The sequence below is a fragment of the Argopecten irradians genome, chromosome 12 (assembly GCF_041381155.1).
Source record: "Argopecten irradians isolate NY chromosome 12, Ai_NY, whole genome shotgun sequence".
Lineage (NCBI taxonomy): Eukaryota > Metazoa > Mollusca > Bivalvia > Pectinida > Pectinidae > Argopecten > Argopecten irradians.
Window position 1 is genome coordinate 36,960,327 of NC_091145.1, and position 14,356 is coordinate 36,974,682.

The 14,356-nt window shown below is 34.5% G+C and overlaps 1 protein-coding gene across 10 annotated transcripts in view; it reads right to left on the bottom strand.

Annotated features, from left to right (window-relative positions):
• The window catches only part of LOC138304865 (membrane-associated guanylate kinase, WW and PDZ domain-containing protein 1-like), a 75,195-nt gene that overhangs the window by 16,615 nt on the left and 44,224 nt on the right, over positions 1-14,356 (bottom strand). For 9 of the 10 annotated variants that reach the window (XM_069245210.1, XM_069245205.1, XM_069245202.1 and 6 more), the window contains 5 exons: positions 7,204-7,261; positions 3,867-3,934; positions 3,285-3,386; positions 1,234-1,275; positions 204-386 (listed from right to left, as the gene is read on the bottom strand). In XM_069245210.1, the coding sequence (XP_069101311.1) occupies positions 204-386; positions 1,234-1,275; positions 3,285-3,386; positions 3,867-3,934; positions 7,204-7,261 (453 nt within the window). The remainder of the gene's footprint in view (positions 1-203; positions 387-1,233; positions 1,276-3,284; positions 3,387-3,866; positions 3,935-7,203; positions 7,262-14,356) is intronic. The other variant, XM_069245204.1, reaches the window with a different exon arrangement.

Consider the following 14,356-nt stretch of genomic DNA (forward strand, 5'->3'; position numbering starts at 1 on the left):
GTGCTGATGGTATTGTAATGTATATTGGTTTATTCCAGATTACTTCACAGTATCTATCTTCTTTAGTTGTAGATGATAATTCTTTCGGAGCAACATTATTTCTCCCATATATCTATATTTTTTATCACAAGTTAAATAATCCAGTGTTAATGTAACACTTCCCCTCCTTATTTGTAATCAGAAGAGACTATAATTGTACATACCAGTTTTGAGTACACCGTCCTGATGGGCTGGACCGTTCTCTACCACTTTCTTTATCTGTAGAAACTCCTCATCAGCTCGATCACCTCCGATAATTGTAAAACCTAAACCACGTATACTTTTCACTAACACAGTCTTCTTCATCTCACCCTTTAATTCGGCAGGATTCTTTGTGAACCTCCGTTCTACAATCATAAATTGTTTTCAATTATCATCTTTTATCAATATGAGAACAGGACAGAGAAAACAGCAAAAATATGTTTACTACTTCAAAGCAGTGTTGGGTTATATCATGGATAAATATAATAAAACAATGAATAATTGGTATACTGAGATACAAGATGTAATCTTTGGCTACAGTTACTGATTTGCATTTATTTTCTTGTTAATTTCTTGTTAACATCTAGTCAATCATTGATGCCCACACATATCCTCATTTGATTCTAATCTTAGCCCATCACCAGGAACCGAACCGTAAGCAGTTGGCTGTAAAACATAAATGTCTTCAGTGTTGTGATCAAAAACATATTTTTCTGTATCAAGTCATTGCCAGTAATTTGTTTTTTAACAATCAAAGCACAATTGATATCAGAGCATTGGTGCTATTATGATACAAGGAACTACAGTTAATACTGGTAGAAAATGTACTGTTCAAGACAAGAGTTGATAACATATTACATAGTACAGAATAGCCATGATCCTGTAAGCTTGTAAGTAAATTCTTAGTAAGGTCCTTCAAGTAGATGTTGTTAGTTGGTTATTGAACAAGGATGATCTCCCTTGGATGGATGTGATCTGTGAGTTTGTGTTTTGGGAGACTTAGGTATGTTATAATGTGCTATTTCACAGAAGCATACATATATTGTCAGAGATACTGAACAGCACACCCAATCCATCCTAATAATGGGTAAATTTCCACTCTCTTTATGCTGAATTCTAAGGACAAGCAGAAACTACCATTTTTATAGACTATGGTGTGTCCTTTAATGGTGGACAGATAGTATGAGTACATTGACAGATAATGGGACACACCTCTCCTTCTGCGCCCAGCTCCAGGGTGATGACTGTTGTACTCTGTAGGAAACAAGGAGAACAATCATGCTAGGATTACCAGCCAAGGCATGCACAGATTCACCAAAACATTCCGATTGGTTGGATCACCAAAACATTCTGATTGGTCAGATTACCAAAACACTTTGATTGGTCAGATTACCAAAACATTCTGATTGGTCAGATTACCAAAACATTCTGATTGGTTGGATCACTAAAATATTCTGATTGGTCAAATTACCAAACATTCTTAATGGTCAGATTACTAAAACACTCTGATTGGTTGGATCACCAAAACATTCTTGTTGGTCAGATATAGCGTTCTATATGATTGGTCAGATACAACGTTCTATCTGATTGGTCAGATATAACAACAGGACATCAAATTGGTCAAACATTTCTCATTTCTAAGCAAAAATTATAATATTTTATCTGATTGGTTAGATCAAATGAAACATCCTATGTTATTGATTATCAGGTAGATAAAATGTAGCATCATATACCTGGTTGATTACCAGGTAGATCAAATGTAACATCATATCTGATCAGATTTCCTGTAGATAAAATATAACGTTATATCTGGTTGGTTAGATCTAATGAAATATCCTATCTGACTGCTTAGATGAGATGTAGCATTCATTCTCAGTGGTATTTTACATCTAATGGGCTGGATAAGATGTATATTATCAGATTGGTTAGGATAATAGTACATTCTACAGTAGTATGACATTAAATCAACTAAACATATCTGAAACATGATGTCCTAGCCTTTAAATATCCAGATAGGACATAAAAGGATTGGAGGGATAAAAAAACAAGAATGTGTTACCCATACTGGAGGCATATGATAGAAGTTCTTTTTTGATTGATGGATAAATCTTTGGATAAGGAGGCGTAATGTAAAAGTGAATTTGCTATCATAAAATTAAGTACACTTTCATTATGTACCATTTTTGTCATTTATTTCTTCATTAATAATTTTTTATAGTCATTCTATAAGAAATTTGATGTAGTTATCATTATTAAGGCTTATTAATTTGTTGTTCAAATGTTGTGGTGAATCACAGGCCGAGTTTGTCAGAGTACAACAAATGTTAGGACAGTTACACTCTTAGCAAAGGTACCACTTTATTGGATCAAACAGATTTCTAATTTTTAAAAGTATTCAATATTTGCAATAACAATTTCTAAGTTTAACTATATTTTTCAGAAAAGGTTTTATTTTTGTGATTTTTTTCCAAATGAACAACTTTACAGACAAAATCAATAAAGTATAAAATGTAAATCTTAGTTGGCTTAATGTAAACTGTCCAAACACCTGCTGTATTAATTGATAAGCAGAGCAATCCAATAATACACAGCGCTCCAGGCCACGTGGGCCAGAGTGAAACATGCCGTCTAGGTTCATCAGTCAACACACGATTACAGTTACACTCTGATTATATTGGTAAAAGCACATCAGTACAACAGCATTCAATTCATTATCAAATCAATTCAAATTACCAGAGAACAATGTAAGATATTGTGACATTAAAGTATTTGTTTATTACATGTTATATGTAAAATACATTTCTGGTTATTCATAACTAGTTTTTTTTTAATTCAAAGATAATATTAAGATAGAAATAACAGAATCAATATTAACACATTTCCTTTTCTAAAGTTCAGTCAAAGCAAAAAAGCAGAACCTCAGGAAAAAAGAACAGTACAGAAAACCGAGAAGCACATAGTCAATGTTTGCCTCCATGTTCACATGCAATCTATTACTCCAAGTCAGGACAACAATCATCTGGTCAGATCCCTGACCACTACAAATCCAACATGCCACAGTTTCATTGTAATTCCTTCACATAAAAAAGTTTCTTTACTTAAAATTCTCCAAAACATTACAGAAATTAAGGGAATGACTAAAGCTCCTTAACCTATGTAATGGTTTTTCTGTGATGAATTTTAAGAATCTTCCATCAGTTAAGGAACATTGATAAAACTTGGCCAGGTGTCTCCCCTAAACAGTTATCTCCCTTGTTACATACCAGGTGGCGCTCCTCGACTACTCATGTTGGTATCACTGGCGGACCTTTTGGCTTGATCCTGACTTTTCTTTGTGCGAGGTAGTGTACTATTTACATCATTTCCTGTACCAACAAACACTGAACCGTTTAAATGTAACTCTTGGGACAAAGAAAATTAATATTTTATGATCATAGTTTATCACACAATTAGTACAAATAAATGGTACTTGTAGAGGAATCAAAATACTGCCTGAATAATAAACCCATAAATACAACATTATTTGTCATCAACCTGTTTTTATTTACCATTTTACAACATCTTTGATAAAAACTATACACAAAGGATCCTAGGCATTCATAGTAGTTAGGTAGGAGTGTTGGTTTTCTCCCTTTTACCTTATTTCAATATTTGATAAAGTTATTTTTACATATCAAAATATCAAGAAATATGAAGCAAAAACATAATTTGAAATTACATGAGTGTGTTGTCATAACCTTGAATTTAACACCATGATCTGAAGCTCAAATCATATATGATATAAGAGATACTTTAATAACCCTGAATGTCACACCCTGATCTGCCATTTAACACCTGTACCATACCTTGTTGTTGCTGCTGTTTCTTTGCTGCAGACACCGGGTTCTCATACTGTGTTCGTCTGTTTACATGGCTGAAACAACAAAAATCACTCAATCAAGCAGATAAAAAATACTGTCAGTAATCCTATTTATTTGTGAAACACATTTGTGATATGGTAATAATTCTACAAAAGCATGAAACAAATTTTACTTCCTCATTTAAAGATATTCTTACTATAAGGTGATAATTTATAGCCCTACAGAGTAAAGATGAAATTCCATGTCGTTAGAGCTGCTAACCCTCCCTATATTTCTCCGTGCGCCTGAACATGCTCTGGTCAGTTTAGTGTAAGGCATGTGTGTACCATTCTAGGGAGAAATACCCACCTGGTAACAAGGAACCTCACACACACCTGTATACTCAGGTAGATTTCTACTCAACATTAATAATTTACACCGTACCGCATGAAATTCTTCAAGGTATGTAGCAGAAAATATAAACTGGGAAACTGATGTAATAGATGGCTTATCTTTAACATTCAAATAGTTTTTTAGGTTTTTTTTAACACCTTCATAGGTTCATAGGGAAAAAAGATTTATCTTTGATGGAACAAAATAAAATGAATTCAAAATAAACTTTTGTAATTTTGTAGAAAGCTACAGTGATTTGATCATGAGCTTATATGCTGTTTAATGTCCTATTAACAGCTAGGGATATTTAAGGACTTGCCAGATTAAGGGGATGAAGAAAAGCTTTTTATCCAGGTACTTTGGCTTAGCTCTGTTAAGGTACCTGAATCATCACAGATCATCACAGAGAAAACTCAGTTACTTTGGCTTAGCTATGGTAAGGTACCTGAATCCAGTTACTTTGGCTTAGCTATGCCAAGGTACCTGAATCATCACAGATCATCGAAGAGAAAACTCATCAACCTACAGTTCCTGACAGCTATCTCACATGGTGGAGGTGGTGTGTTATGTGTGAAGTGAATGCATGTTTTGGGAGACTGCAGTATGTTAGTGTGGTAAGAACACCATATCCACTCAGCCACAGAAACCTCTGCAGTGATTTGGAAGAACAACATGGTTTATATGGATCTACTTAGACTTATCCCTAAATCTGCTTTAGCCTCATTAATGATTAATCAGAAGTCTATACTAGTATTGTAGTCCTTAGCTGTAGAGACTCGAGAACCTTTGTACCAGGTATACCAAGGTGTACTGCAGCATACACACAACTGTTGTTCTGTCTATACCCAGGGGGTCCCTACCACTGCCAACATACATAGATCACATATTGGCAGACCATCACAGCACTGCCACTTGGCGTTTCTATAGCCTACCTGTACAATAACCTGCCAGTACATGTTATCTATGTAAGCCAGCTGCAGTATCAGAGATCCAAATAAATCTTATTGAAATGCCTTGGAAGTTTTTATTACAATATAATGCCTTCCCAGAAGAAGTATGATAGGGCCATGGTGATCTTGTTTATAGAACCCAATGTAATAAAATACTCTCTCACCAGTCGGACCCTCCCACAGTCACCTGTTTTATCATTTCCTTTCCAATACTAAAAACAGTTCTTTCTTGATTCAATACACCAACCACTATATTCCCAAAAATAATTATATCAAGTAATGTTTCATCGCTTAATCAGTACCCATAAAAGCCCATTACATAACCACAAAAAGGGATTAATCACTAAAATGCCTTCATCTAATTAACAAACGTCTGTTCTCAATTAGCTGAAGTACGGAGAAGCTTTTTTAACTGAGAAAGCTATAGCTAGTATATGGGTTAATGAGATGATCACATGTACTGCATTTTAGAGCGAATGATCAGCATAGCTTGTGATAAAGAGACACCATGGCATACCCTATAGACTGCCAGCTTATTGATACCGTGAACTCATTCACCCTGAAGACACATTTACTCTCTTTTATAACTAAAGCTGGAACAGTTCATTAGAGAACTTCAGGGGTGATTGAGTGAATCAAGGTCACCTCTATACTCCCCTGACAGTAAAGATGATGATCAATCAAGTTAAGTGGTCATGGATTAGATATCACCCGGGGACACACAATATCTTAAAAGTTCATAGTCTAATTGTTCAACATATCTAATCAGTGTAACAAGAACGTACTTTTAATCATGTTCTACAAACTTGTGCATAATTTTATGAGAAAGCTTGAACACAAATTCAAATCTAAAAGAATAAAACAATTACATATGAATGCAGGAATGTCAGCAAAAGGCCCTGATCATAAATTAATATATTCACGACTATGATGAAAATAATAAAGACACAAAATATTCTATACCCAAAAATAAACTGGTTTACAGAAATGCATTTGTGAAATTCTCTTTAGACAAAGGAGAGGAACACGTTTACATGGCTATATTCACTGAAAAAGCTTATCATTATGATTGTTTCTGGAATGATTTGTTTCATTTGGTTTTTAAGTTCAATTTATTGCCACTTGACACTTCGAGAATGTGCCATGATTGGATGGTGAAGAAAGCCAAGAAGGAAAATCCCCAACATACAGTTATAACCTGGTGATGAACAACATGTCTGTATCTTTCCAGATTTGTGATGAGGGTACCAGTGATCTTTGTGACATTTTAGGATCAGTCAACATGATTAGGTGTTGATAACATCAGCATAAGACTTGGTAAGGTTGATTACTTCAACATCCTATATTAGCAGGGTCATTTATAAGGATGTGCCAGGTTTAGATGGTAGAGAAATGCTGGAGTACCTGGATAAAAACCACTTACCAACAGTCAGTACCTGGCACTTGGCCACATGTATGGGATTCAAACTTGTGACACATAGATGGCGACCTTGTGATATTATGTTGAGACACCTGAGACAGCCTCATGAGACTTTCAACATTCATAATGACTAATCCATTGCTATGCTCCATCTAATTTTGATTAACTTAAATGACATTGTGAAAGAAGAATGACTCCAACACTGTAAACCATAGCAGCAGATGATGGAGGTGGTGATGTAACACAAGGAGCTACCTAGTGGCTGATCATATCAGGAATATTTTTATGAGAAGTCTGATGATATCAAGGTTTGTTATCCCTGCAGACATGTGACAGATGATAACACAAATTTACTGGCCATATGGACATATAAAAACTATCAAACAACCAAAAGTTATAGTATCTGTGATCATTCAAATGGCACTGTACTTCAAACTTTTAGCAACAAGTAAAGTCTACTTGGGAAACTGAAGCAAGTTTAGCTTTCCACACCAGACAGGCTACTCTGACTGTGTTACTGGACCAGCATCCTCATACAAACAGAGAAAATGTTTGACGAGAATAAACAAAGTTTACTTACTCGATAAAGTAGGTTCCGAAATGGGGATCTTCCACCTTCTCCCAGCCAAACGGAAGTTCTGTAAAATACAAGATGGCGAGAAGTTATAGCTACAATCACGTAATCATGCCTTGCTTCCATCAACCATTCACACTTATTTACCAAACTGTAGGAAGTCTGTTTATTTACGTGGTGAGGCTGAGAGTCTGCACTGCCCCAGCCCTCTACAGTTGGCCTATCTCTGTGTGTGTATATATCTGCATCAGTGCATGGGTGCAATCAAACTTATCATCAAAGCCACCCCATTCTCTGGTAGACCCAAGGTTCAATCAACATTAGGTTCTAGATACATTCCAGAAATGATGTTTGGGGATTATAAGGTCAAGTATAAGTCAGTAGTTTAATAGAATAGGTTGATAAATAGACAAATGTTACAAATATTTCTTATGATTTTATCAATCTTTGTTGACATAAAACTGGTAATGTTTCTTTGATTTTGTTTTACAACCTCAAATATGCTCTTTGTCCATTTAAAGACATGTCATATGTAATTAGTTCAGTAAGATTAACGGCCTTGACCAATTCCATAATTAAATATTGTTGTTTAACTATTCCAAATACATAAGTCACAAACAATTATCTATCTGCAATAGGAGGCATTATGCTTTTACTGATTTTTAGTATCTTCTAACATTCAAACAGTTATAAAGTGTGCCTCACAAAAATGTATCACTATACTCCTTTCACTGTGGGTTTGTTAGGAGGCTGGTTAGGAGGTGTTGAGTAGAGAATGGGGGTTCATTAGTGGAGTTAGCCGAGAAATAATGGGGGGAGGGTTAGAGGTTTAGGGGAAGGAGTGGGGAAATAAGGGGTGGGGGTTGGGAGGGGGAGGTTAAAAGAGAAAGAAAAAGAGGAAAAAATTAGGATGGGGGTTAATACAGGGAGAAAATAGGGGAGGGGTTCAGAAGAATGGGAAAGGAGACATCTATAGCAGTCAGACATTTGGAGAAGATTCAGAGTGAGATATATACCACTAAAGGCTAAGGGAGAAAAAACATGGCACAATAGTGAGGGGGGGTAGGGGCTGTAACGACACAGACTTCAGATTGATCTTGTCATCTTTAAACAAAAGAAAACAGCAGCAGACTTTGGAATGTCAGTCTTTGGAATGTCAGAGACTGACCTGATCAGTTAACAAAGTTCTTCTAGGGGTCAAACTAGAGGTTCAGAACCGCTCATAACACATAGTAACATCTGGCCTGCTTCATAACATATATATCTGGGCCATTTCTAAACATATCTACATCTGGGACTATACTTCATATAAAAACATCTGGGAACATATGAACTCAGGGTCCTCTTGTATAAACTTCTGTTTCTGGAATTACATTGTGCAATTTCAGTTCAATCTTGCATACATTTTCATAATATGAACTAGAACGGAGGAGCTTTAAAAATGCTTCAAAACATTAATTACTTATTTCAGGAATAAAAAGTTAATTTCTATGGAGTCTAATGAAAACAGAATCATTAATTTGATATAATTTTTAATTTAAAAACCATCTATTTGATTTTTTGCAAAAGAAATTAGGATGCATTGCAATTACTAAAATTGCATCTTTTATGTAAACTTGGGTGTTTGATAGTTCAATAGATATGAATTTCCTAGAGAACATGGATATGATAACTAAACAGAAGTGTACTTGGTTTGCACCAGACTGTGTATATTTGAGTTTACAAAGTGACATCGGAGAGCCTTGTATACACTGCCAACAGACTAATGTTTGAGAGCAGTAACATCACAACATAATTAGGTAGGAGATCTGTATATATCCTACTTTATTATATATATGGCGTGTATGTACCACCAAAACACACGCAAATCTTGAAGGAAATTGGGCAGAATTTTGGTTGATAACATGTCAATTAAAAGCAGTTCTAGAGTTCAAATTAAATTACTGTTTCAAGGTTTATTTGTGCTTCTTCTACAAGACTTGTTAAAAATGGCCATACACTATATGTAACATAACTGTTACCTTAACTTATTCACTCCTGGAAATAAATAGACCATTCCTGTCCTTGAACCAGATAGGAGAAAGCCAAAATGTTCTTTAGGGTGACTGAGGTAAATCAGTAAGATGTTTTTTGTATCTAATATATGACATTTAATAATAGTAACAAGTCTATTTACACTCTCCCTAGAAATTTGTACTCATGGTGAAGAAGGGTTGGAAGTTAAGGTATGAGCTAAAGAATTTCCACAGGTTTATTATAGAACATTGTTCTTTAATACCATGGGATATGGTACAGGCATCCAAACTTAAATGGAGCCTGAAAATATGTTGGAGTTTAGAGGAGAAAGCATCAGAAGCTAACAGATATCTGATTAAGATTGTGTGCGTCATACAACCCACATACTGCACATCGTTCTTTGGGATCAAACACATCTAACCCCCTGTCTCATACTGCACCACCATACAGCATAGCTCCACTGATCTCAGCCACTGGATCGAGTTATAACATATTATATATACATAATAATACATTAAACTCAAATATCTGCACAGATGGAAGACATGGAACAATTCTGTTGTCTCACACATTAAACTATGAATAGTAGCAGTAAAAATAGTATAAGATACTGTTAAACAATTTTCTTTCAGATGCAAATAACTTTCACAATTTTTTGCAAGTATTAAGGTAAATTCGCACAAGTTTATCATAATGAAATATTATTTACTGTGATAAAATTTTGAAATACGTATATTTCAATTCAGTTTTTGAAAACGTGGGAATTAATCTTGGTGGTTTTAATTTGAAACTGAAATCGGAAAATCTAATAGCTGTGAAAGAAATTTGGTTTTACAGTATTTGCCTTAAGTCGTTTTTTTTTTTTTTTTTTTTTTTTACAACTCTAGATGCTCATTCCTGGTTACTCACACTTTCATACCTACTAACTGGTATAACCTATTGAAAAGCTGTGAGGTGACTAAATAAGATTTTAATTAAGTACCCAGATGTGAAGACTCATGTAAAGCATGTGTGCGTTACTCAACATTTTGTTCAGATCTATCAGTGTTATCCTGTAGTGTAAACTGGATGATTTTAACATCACAATATTTTGTTATCTTTATCAGTGTGGATGATAAATTTCACCATGAGTCTATTTTAAGATGAAAGTGTAGATAACATTTTTCTTATCGTATTGAATTTTTCAGAAGAAATGCAAACAACTAACTATAAGAAGATGAAGAAAAGCAAACTTTTTATTAGCATGGAGGTGAAAAGCATGAGCATTCAGCAAGTAAAATACTAAAAGCTGATGTGTGATTTATAGATATCAGAACAAGTAAATGATGAGCTGAAAGCAGTGAGAGGAAAAGCTGAGATTACAAATGGAGCATCAGAACTTGATACTTGCCGGGTCCTAATTAACATATGTATTAATGTATGGAAATCAAAACTTACAGTTTAACGACACGAGAATGGTTCATTAGTATGTGAACACAGTATACAACTTTTTTTTCAAATTATTTCATAGCATATAGAGTCTACAATGACAAGGTATTAAATTCTAAAACCTGGTTTGGGGGGGGGGGGATAAAATATATGGTAGAGTAAAAGAAACTACAGTATTATTGTAGCATCAACTTACATAGGAAACACAGGGGTCTCCTCAATGTCAAGTGATAATTGGTTTAGATTGTTTTAAAACCCACCGATTTCTCCTGTAATCTGTACGATACATCAGAATAGCCAGGGTCAGTGACACATGAATATAACACCACAGAGCATTATCTATACTAATTTTCTAAAACAAAGACATTTTATCTGATAAAATAACTCTGAATGACTGGCCAATTCTAAGATAATTGTCCAGAATAAACGCCAGTACCAGATAATTGGTCAGTATATAAACGATAGCACATGTACTTACTGTGAATGAAAAGACTGGTAAAGCCTTAAATAACCCCAGCCTCTCAACTTGTGTGCTCCCAAAGTAATTTCAAAGTAAATCCAAGATGGAGGAGTTGTGAAGATTGTGGAGGATAATGAGGGGGGATACTGTGCTATCTGTGTATGTCAGATATAAATATTGCTGTGTAAAAACAGCTCGGCTCTGTCAGTTTGTGTTAGGGTAGTACGGGGCCACTCCTCAGTCTACACCACAACTTAGGATGGCTTTTACTTCAGCAGTAATTCCTTAAGAACAACTTTTACTTGAGCAGTAATTCCTAAAGAACAATTTTTACTTGAGAAGCAATTCCTAAAGAATAACTTTTACTTGAGCAGTAATTCCTAAAGAACAATGTTTTTCTTGAGCAGTAATTCCTAAAGAACAACTTTTACTTGAGCAGTAATTCCTAAAGAACAACTCTTACTTGAGAAGTAATTCCTAAAGAACAACTCTTACTTGAGAGAAGTAATTCCTAAAGAACAACTTTTACTTGAACAGTAATTCCTAAAGAACAACTTTTACTTGAGCAGTAATTCTTAAAGAACAAATTTTACTTGAGCAGTAATTCCTAAAGAACAACTCTTACTTGAGCAGTAATTCCTAAAGAACAACTTTTAACTTGAGCAGTAATTCCTAAAGAACAACTTTTACTTGAGAAGTAATTCCTAAAGAACAAATTTTATTTGAGCAATAATTCCTAAAGAACAAATTTTACTTGAGCAGTAATTCCTAAAGAACAACTTTTACTTGAGAAGTAATTCCTCAAGAACAAATTTTATTTGAGCAATAATTCCTAAAGAAAAATTTTTACTTGAGCAGTAATTCCTAAAGAACAAATTTTACTTGAGCAGCAATTCCTAAAGAACAACTTTTACTTGAGCAGTTATTCCTAAAGAACAACTTTTACTTGAGCAGTTATTCCTAAAGAACAACTAATTACAACGTTTACTTCAGCAGTAATTCCTAAAGAACAACTTTTACTCGAAGAGTGCTTAAAGATACAGATTCTTGAAAAATTCCATTATACAAGATATCTCAAAAAAGGACTGGTACTTTAAACTATGATAAAAACATACAAAATAGCTAAAATGTTAACAGTCCACCATAACAAATGTTTAAATCAAAATCTACATAAACAGTAGTACCAGTATGATAAAGTAGTCATATGTTCTGTTCAAGGATTAGAAAGTTAGCTCTACCTGAGACATGAACATATTATAATGGACATATCATTTTAGGACAAACTGTAGAAATTGATGTTTGGTGACTTAGGTAGCTGAGATATCAATATCATTCCATGAAGAGTATTATATGAAGGACTGAGATAGCAGAGATGTTCTGTTTGATTGGCTACATCTGTAACAATGACTACTATAGGCCTGAGTTAACATTCTATACATGTTTTATATTAGGATACCTCCCCTAATCACTGTGTCTACTCCAGTTACAGTAGCCTGAGATTAACAGTTACTGGAGAAGTAGTGTACTTTAGTAGAATTCCTGGAAGTGAGCAGTCCTCAAGCTTATTTGTAAACAGAAACTAGTATCATAATATTTTTCATGATGGAAACTCTGTGTGTAAAGACACCGGAGAGTGATAACAGGCAAACAAAAAATCTGCAGAATACCAGATTTATGAAAGCATTTAGTATCTTATATACCAGGTAATTCTGATATTTAAAATTGAGTGTAAATAGAAAGAAAGTATAAAGAAATCATTACATATGGTACAAAAAGCAAATTTTTAGAAAATATGTTAAAAAGAAAATTGTTAAATTATAACTGAAAACCCAATGAAGAATGTATCAGCACCATAAGCCTATCAGAGTTATTTCCCTTGACATGACTGAATATATAACAAACACCAATGTATAACAGCCGCAACATCTTAACAATAGAAAACTGTTCACTTTCTTCTTTGATTAAATTAAGTTTTTATAGGTAGGTAACAAAGGTTTGTTATACATATATATATTCCTGTTACGTAACAAAGCTTTCTATTTGTTGCTGCCCAACAAACAATAATAGTAAAATCTAGTTTCCTGTGGAGTATGGGACATGAAACAGAGATGTGTATACAGACTGGGTGTATGTCTAGACAGCTGCTACTGTATCAGACAATGGCTATAATACACTAATGATACAGATACTTCATGACAGCTACCCCTTACCTCAACAACAACATCAACAGGATCTTTTTTTTTTTTTCTTTTTTTTTTAATTTTTTCTTCCAATACTCATTATATTCAGAAATACTTGAAGCCTTTCATGCCATGGTATCAAACTAAAATAAGGATTATATAGCATTCGTCTACCTATTTACTGTGTACGGGAATAGATATGGCATAATGGCTCAATTCCACTTCAACACACGCGAAATAAGACTTTGTATCAGTAACATAATTGGAAAAGATATTAAAGGGAACTGTTCTTGATTCCCTCCGAGTGGGGAGAATAAAGTCCTAGCGATGAACAAGCTGATGAATTTACACACAACAAACGTACCCAGTGTCCATGAGCAATACATCAACAAGATTAATCAGTGAATTTCATAGCATACTTCTGCTATCACAACAGTCTTTGTGGCACATGTCATGCTCTTACCAGAATTAATTTCCCCCAACAATCCCAATATACAGACTGAAGTGTTGTCTAGGGAGTGCACCTGTTTTATAAACTTATACCACAACAATCTGTGTACAGTAGCATATGTAATATCTGGTAAAAGATGGAGTCTATCCTGACCTGTGTCCAAAACCTTTCTCACTATAATCTGCCATGCTTACCTCTTGAGCCTTAATTGTGCTTTTTGCATTTTGGGACTGACCTGAAAACAAAATGGCTAACAGACAGCCAATTTTGAAATGGACAATTAAGTTTGTAAAATGCTTTAAAATGACATGAGAAGATTTGTATGTATGATGGACATGATTTTATTAGACAATAGTGCTATCATTTGTGTAATACTAACAACAAACTTAAATATCAAGTCCCTTTACATTACAGAATCAGAGAGGGATGATATGGACATGACAGGACCAAACCAGACATGTGATGGGTTACGAATGCTATACAAATCAGTCCCCTGCGCCTCCCCCCCCCTCCACCCCCCATTTCAATGTTACTAATGACAACACCCATCATGTAAATTTTGATCCAGATAAAGAAATGAAAGTTTTATGTGTAATAACCATCAAAAGAAGAACCTAGTGAAGA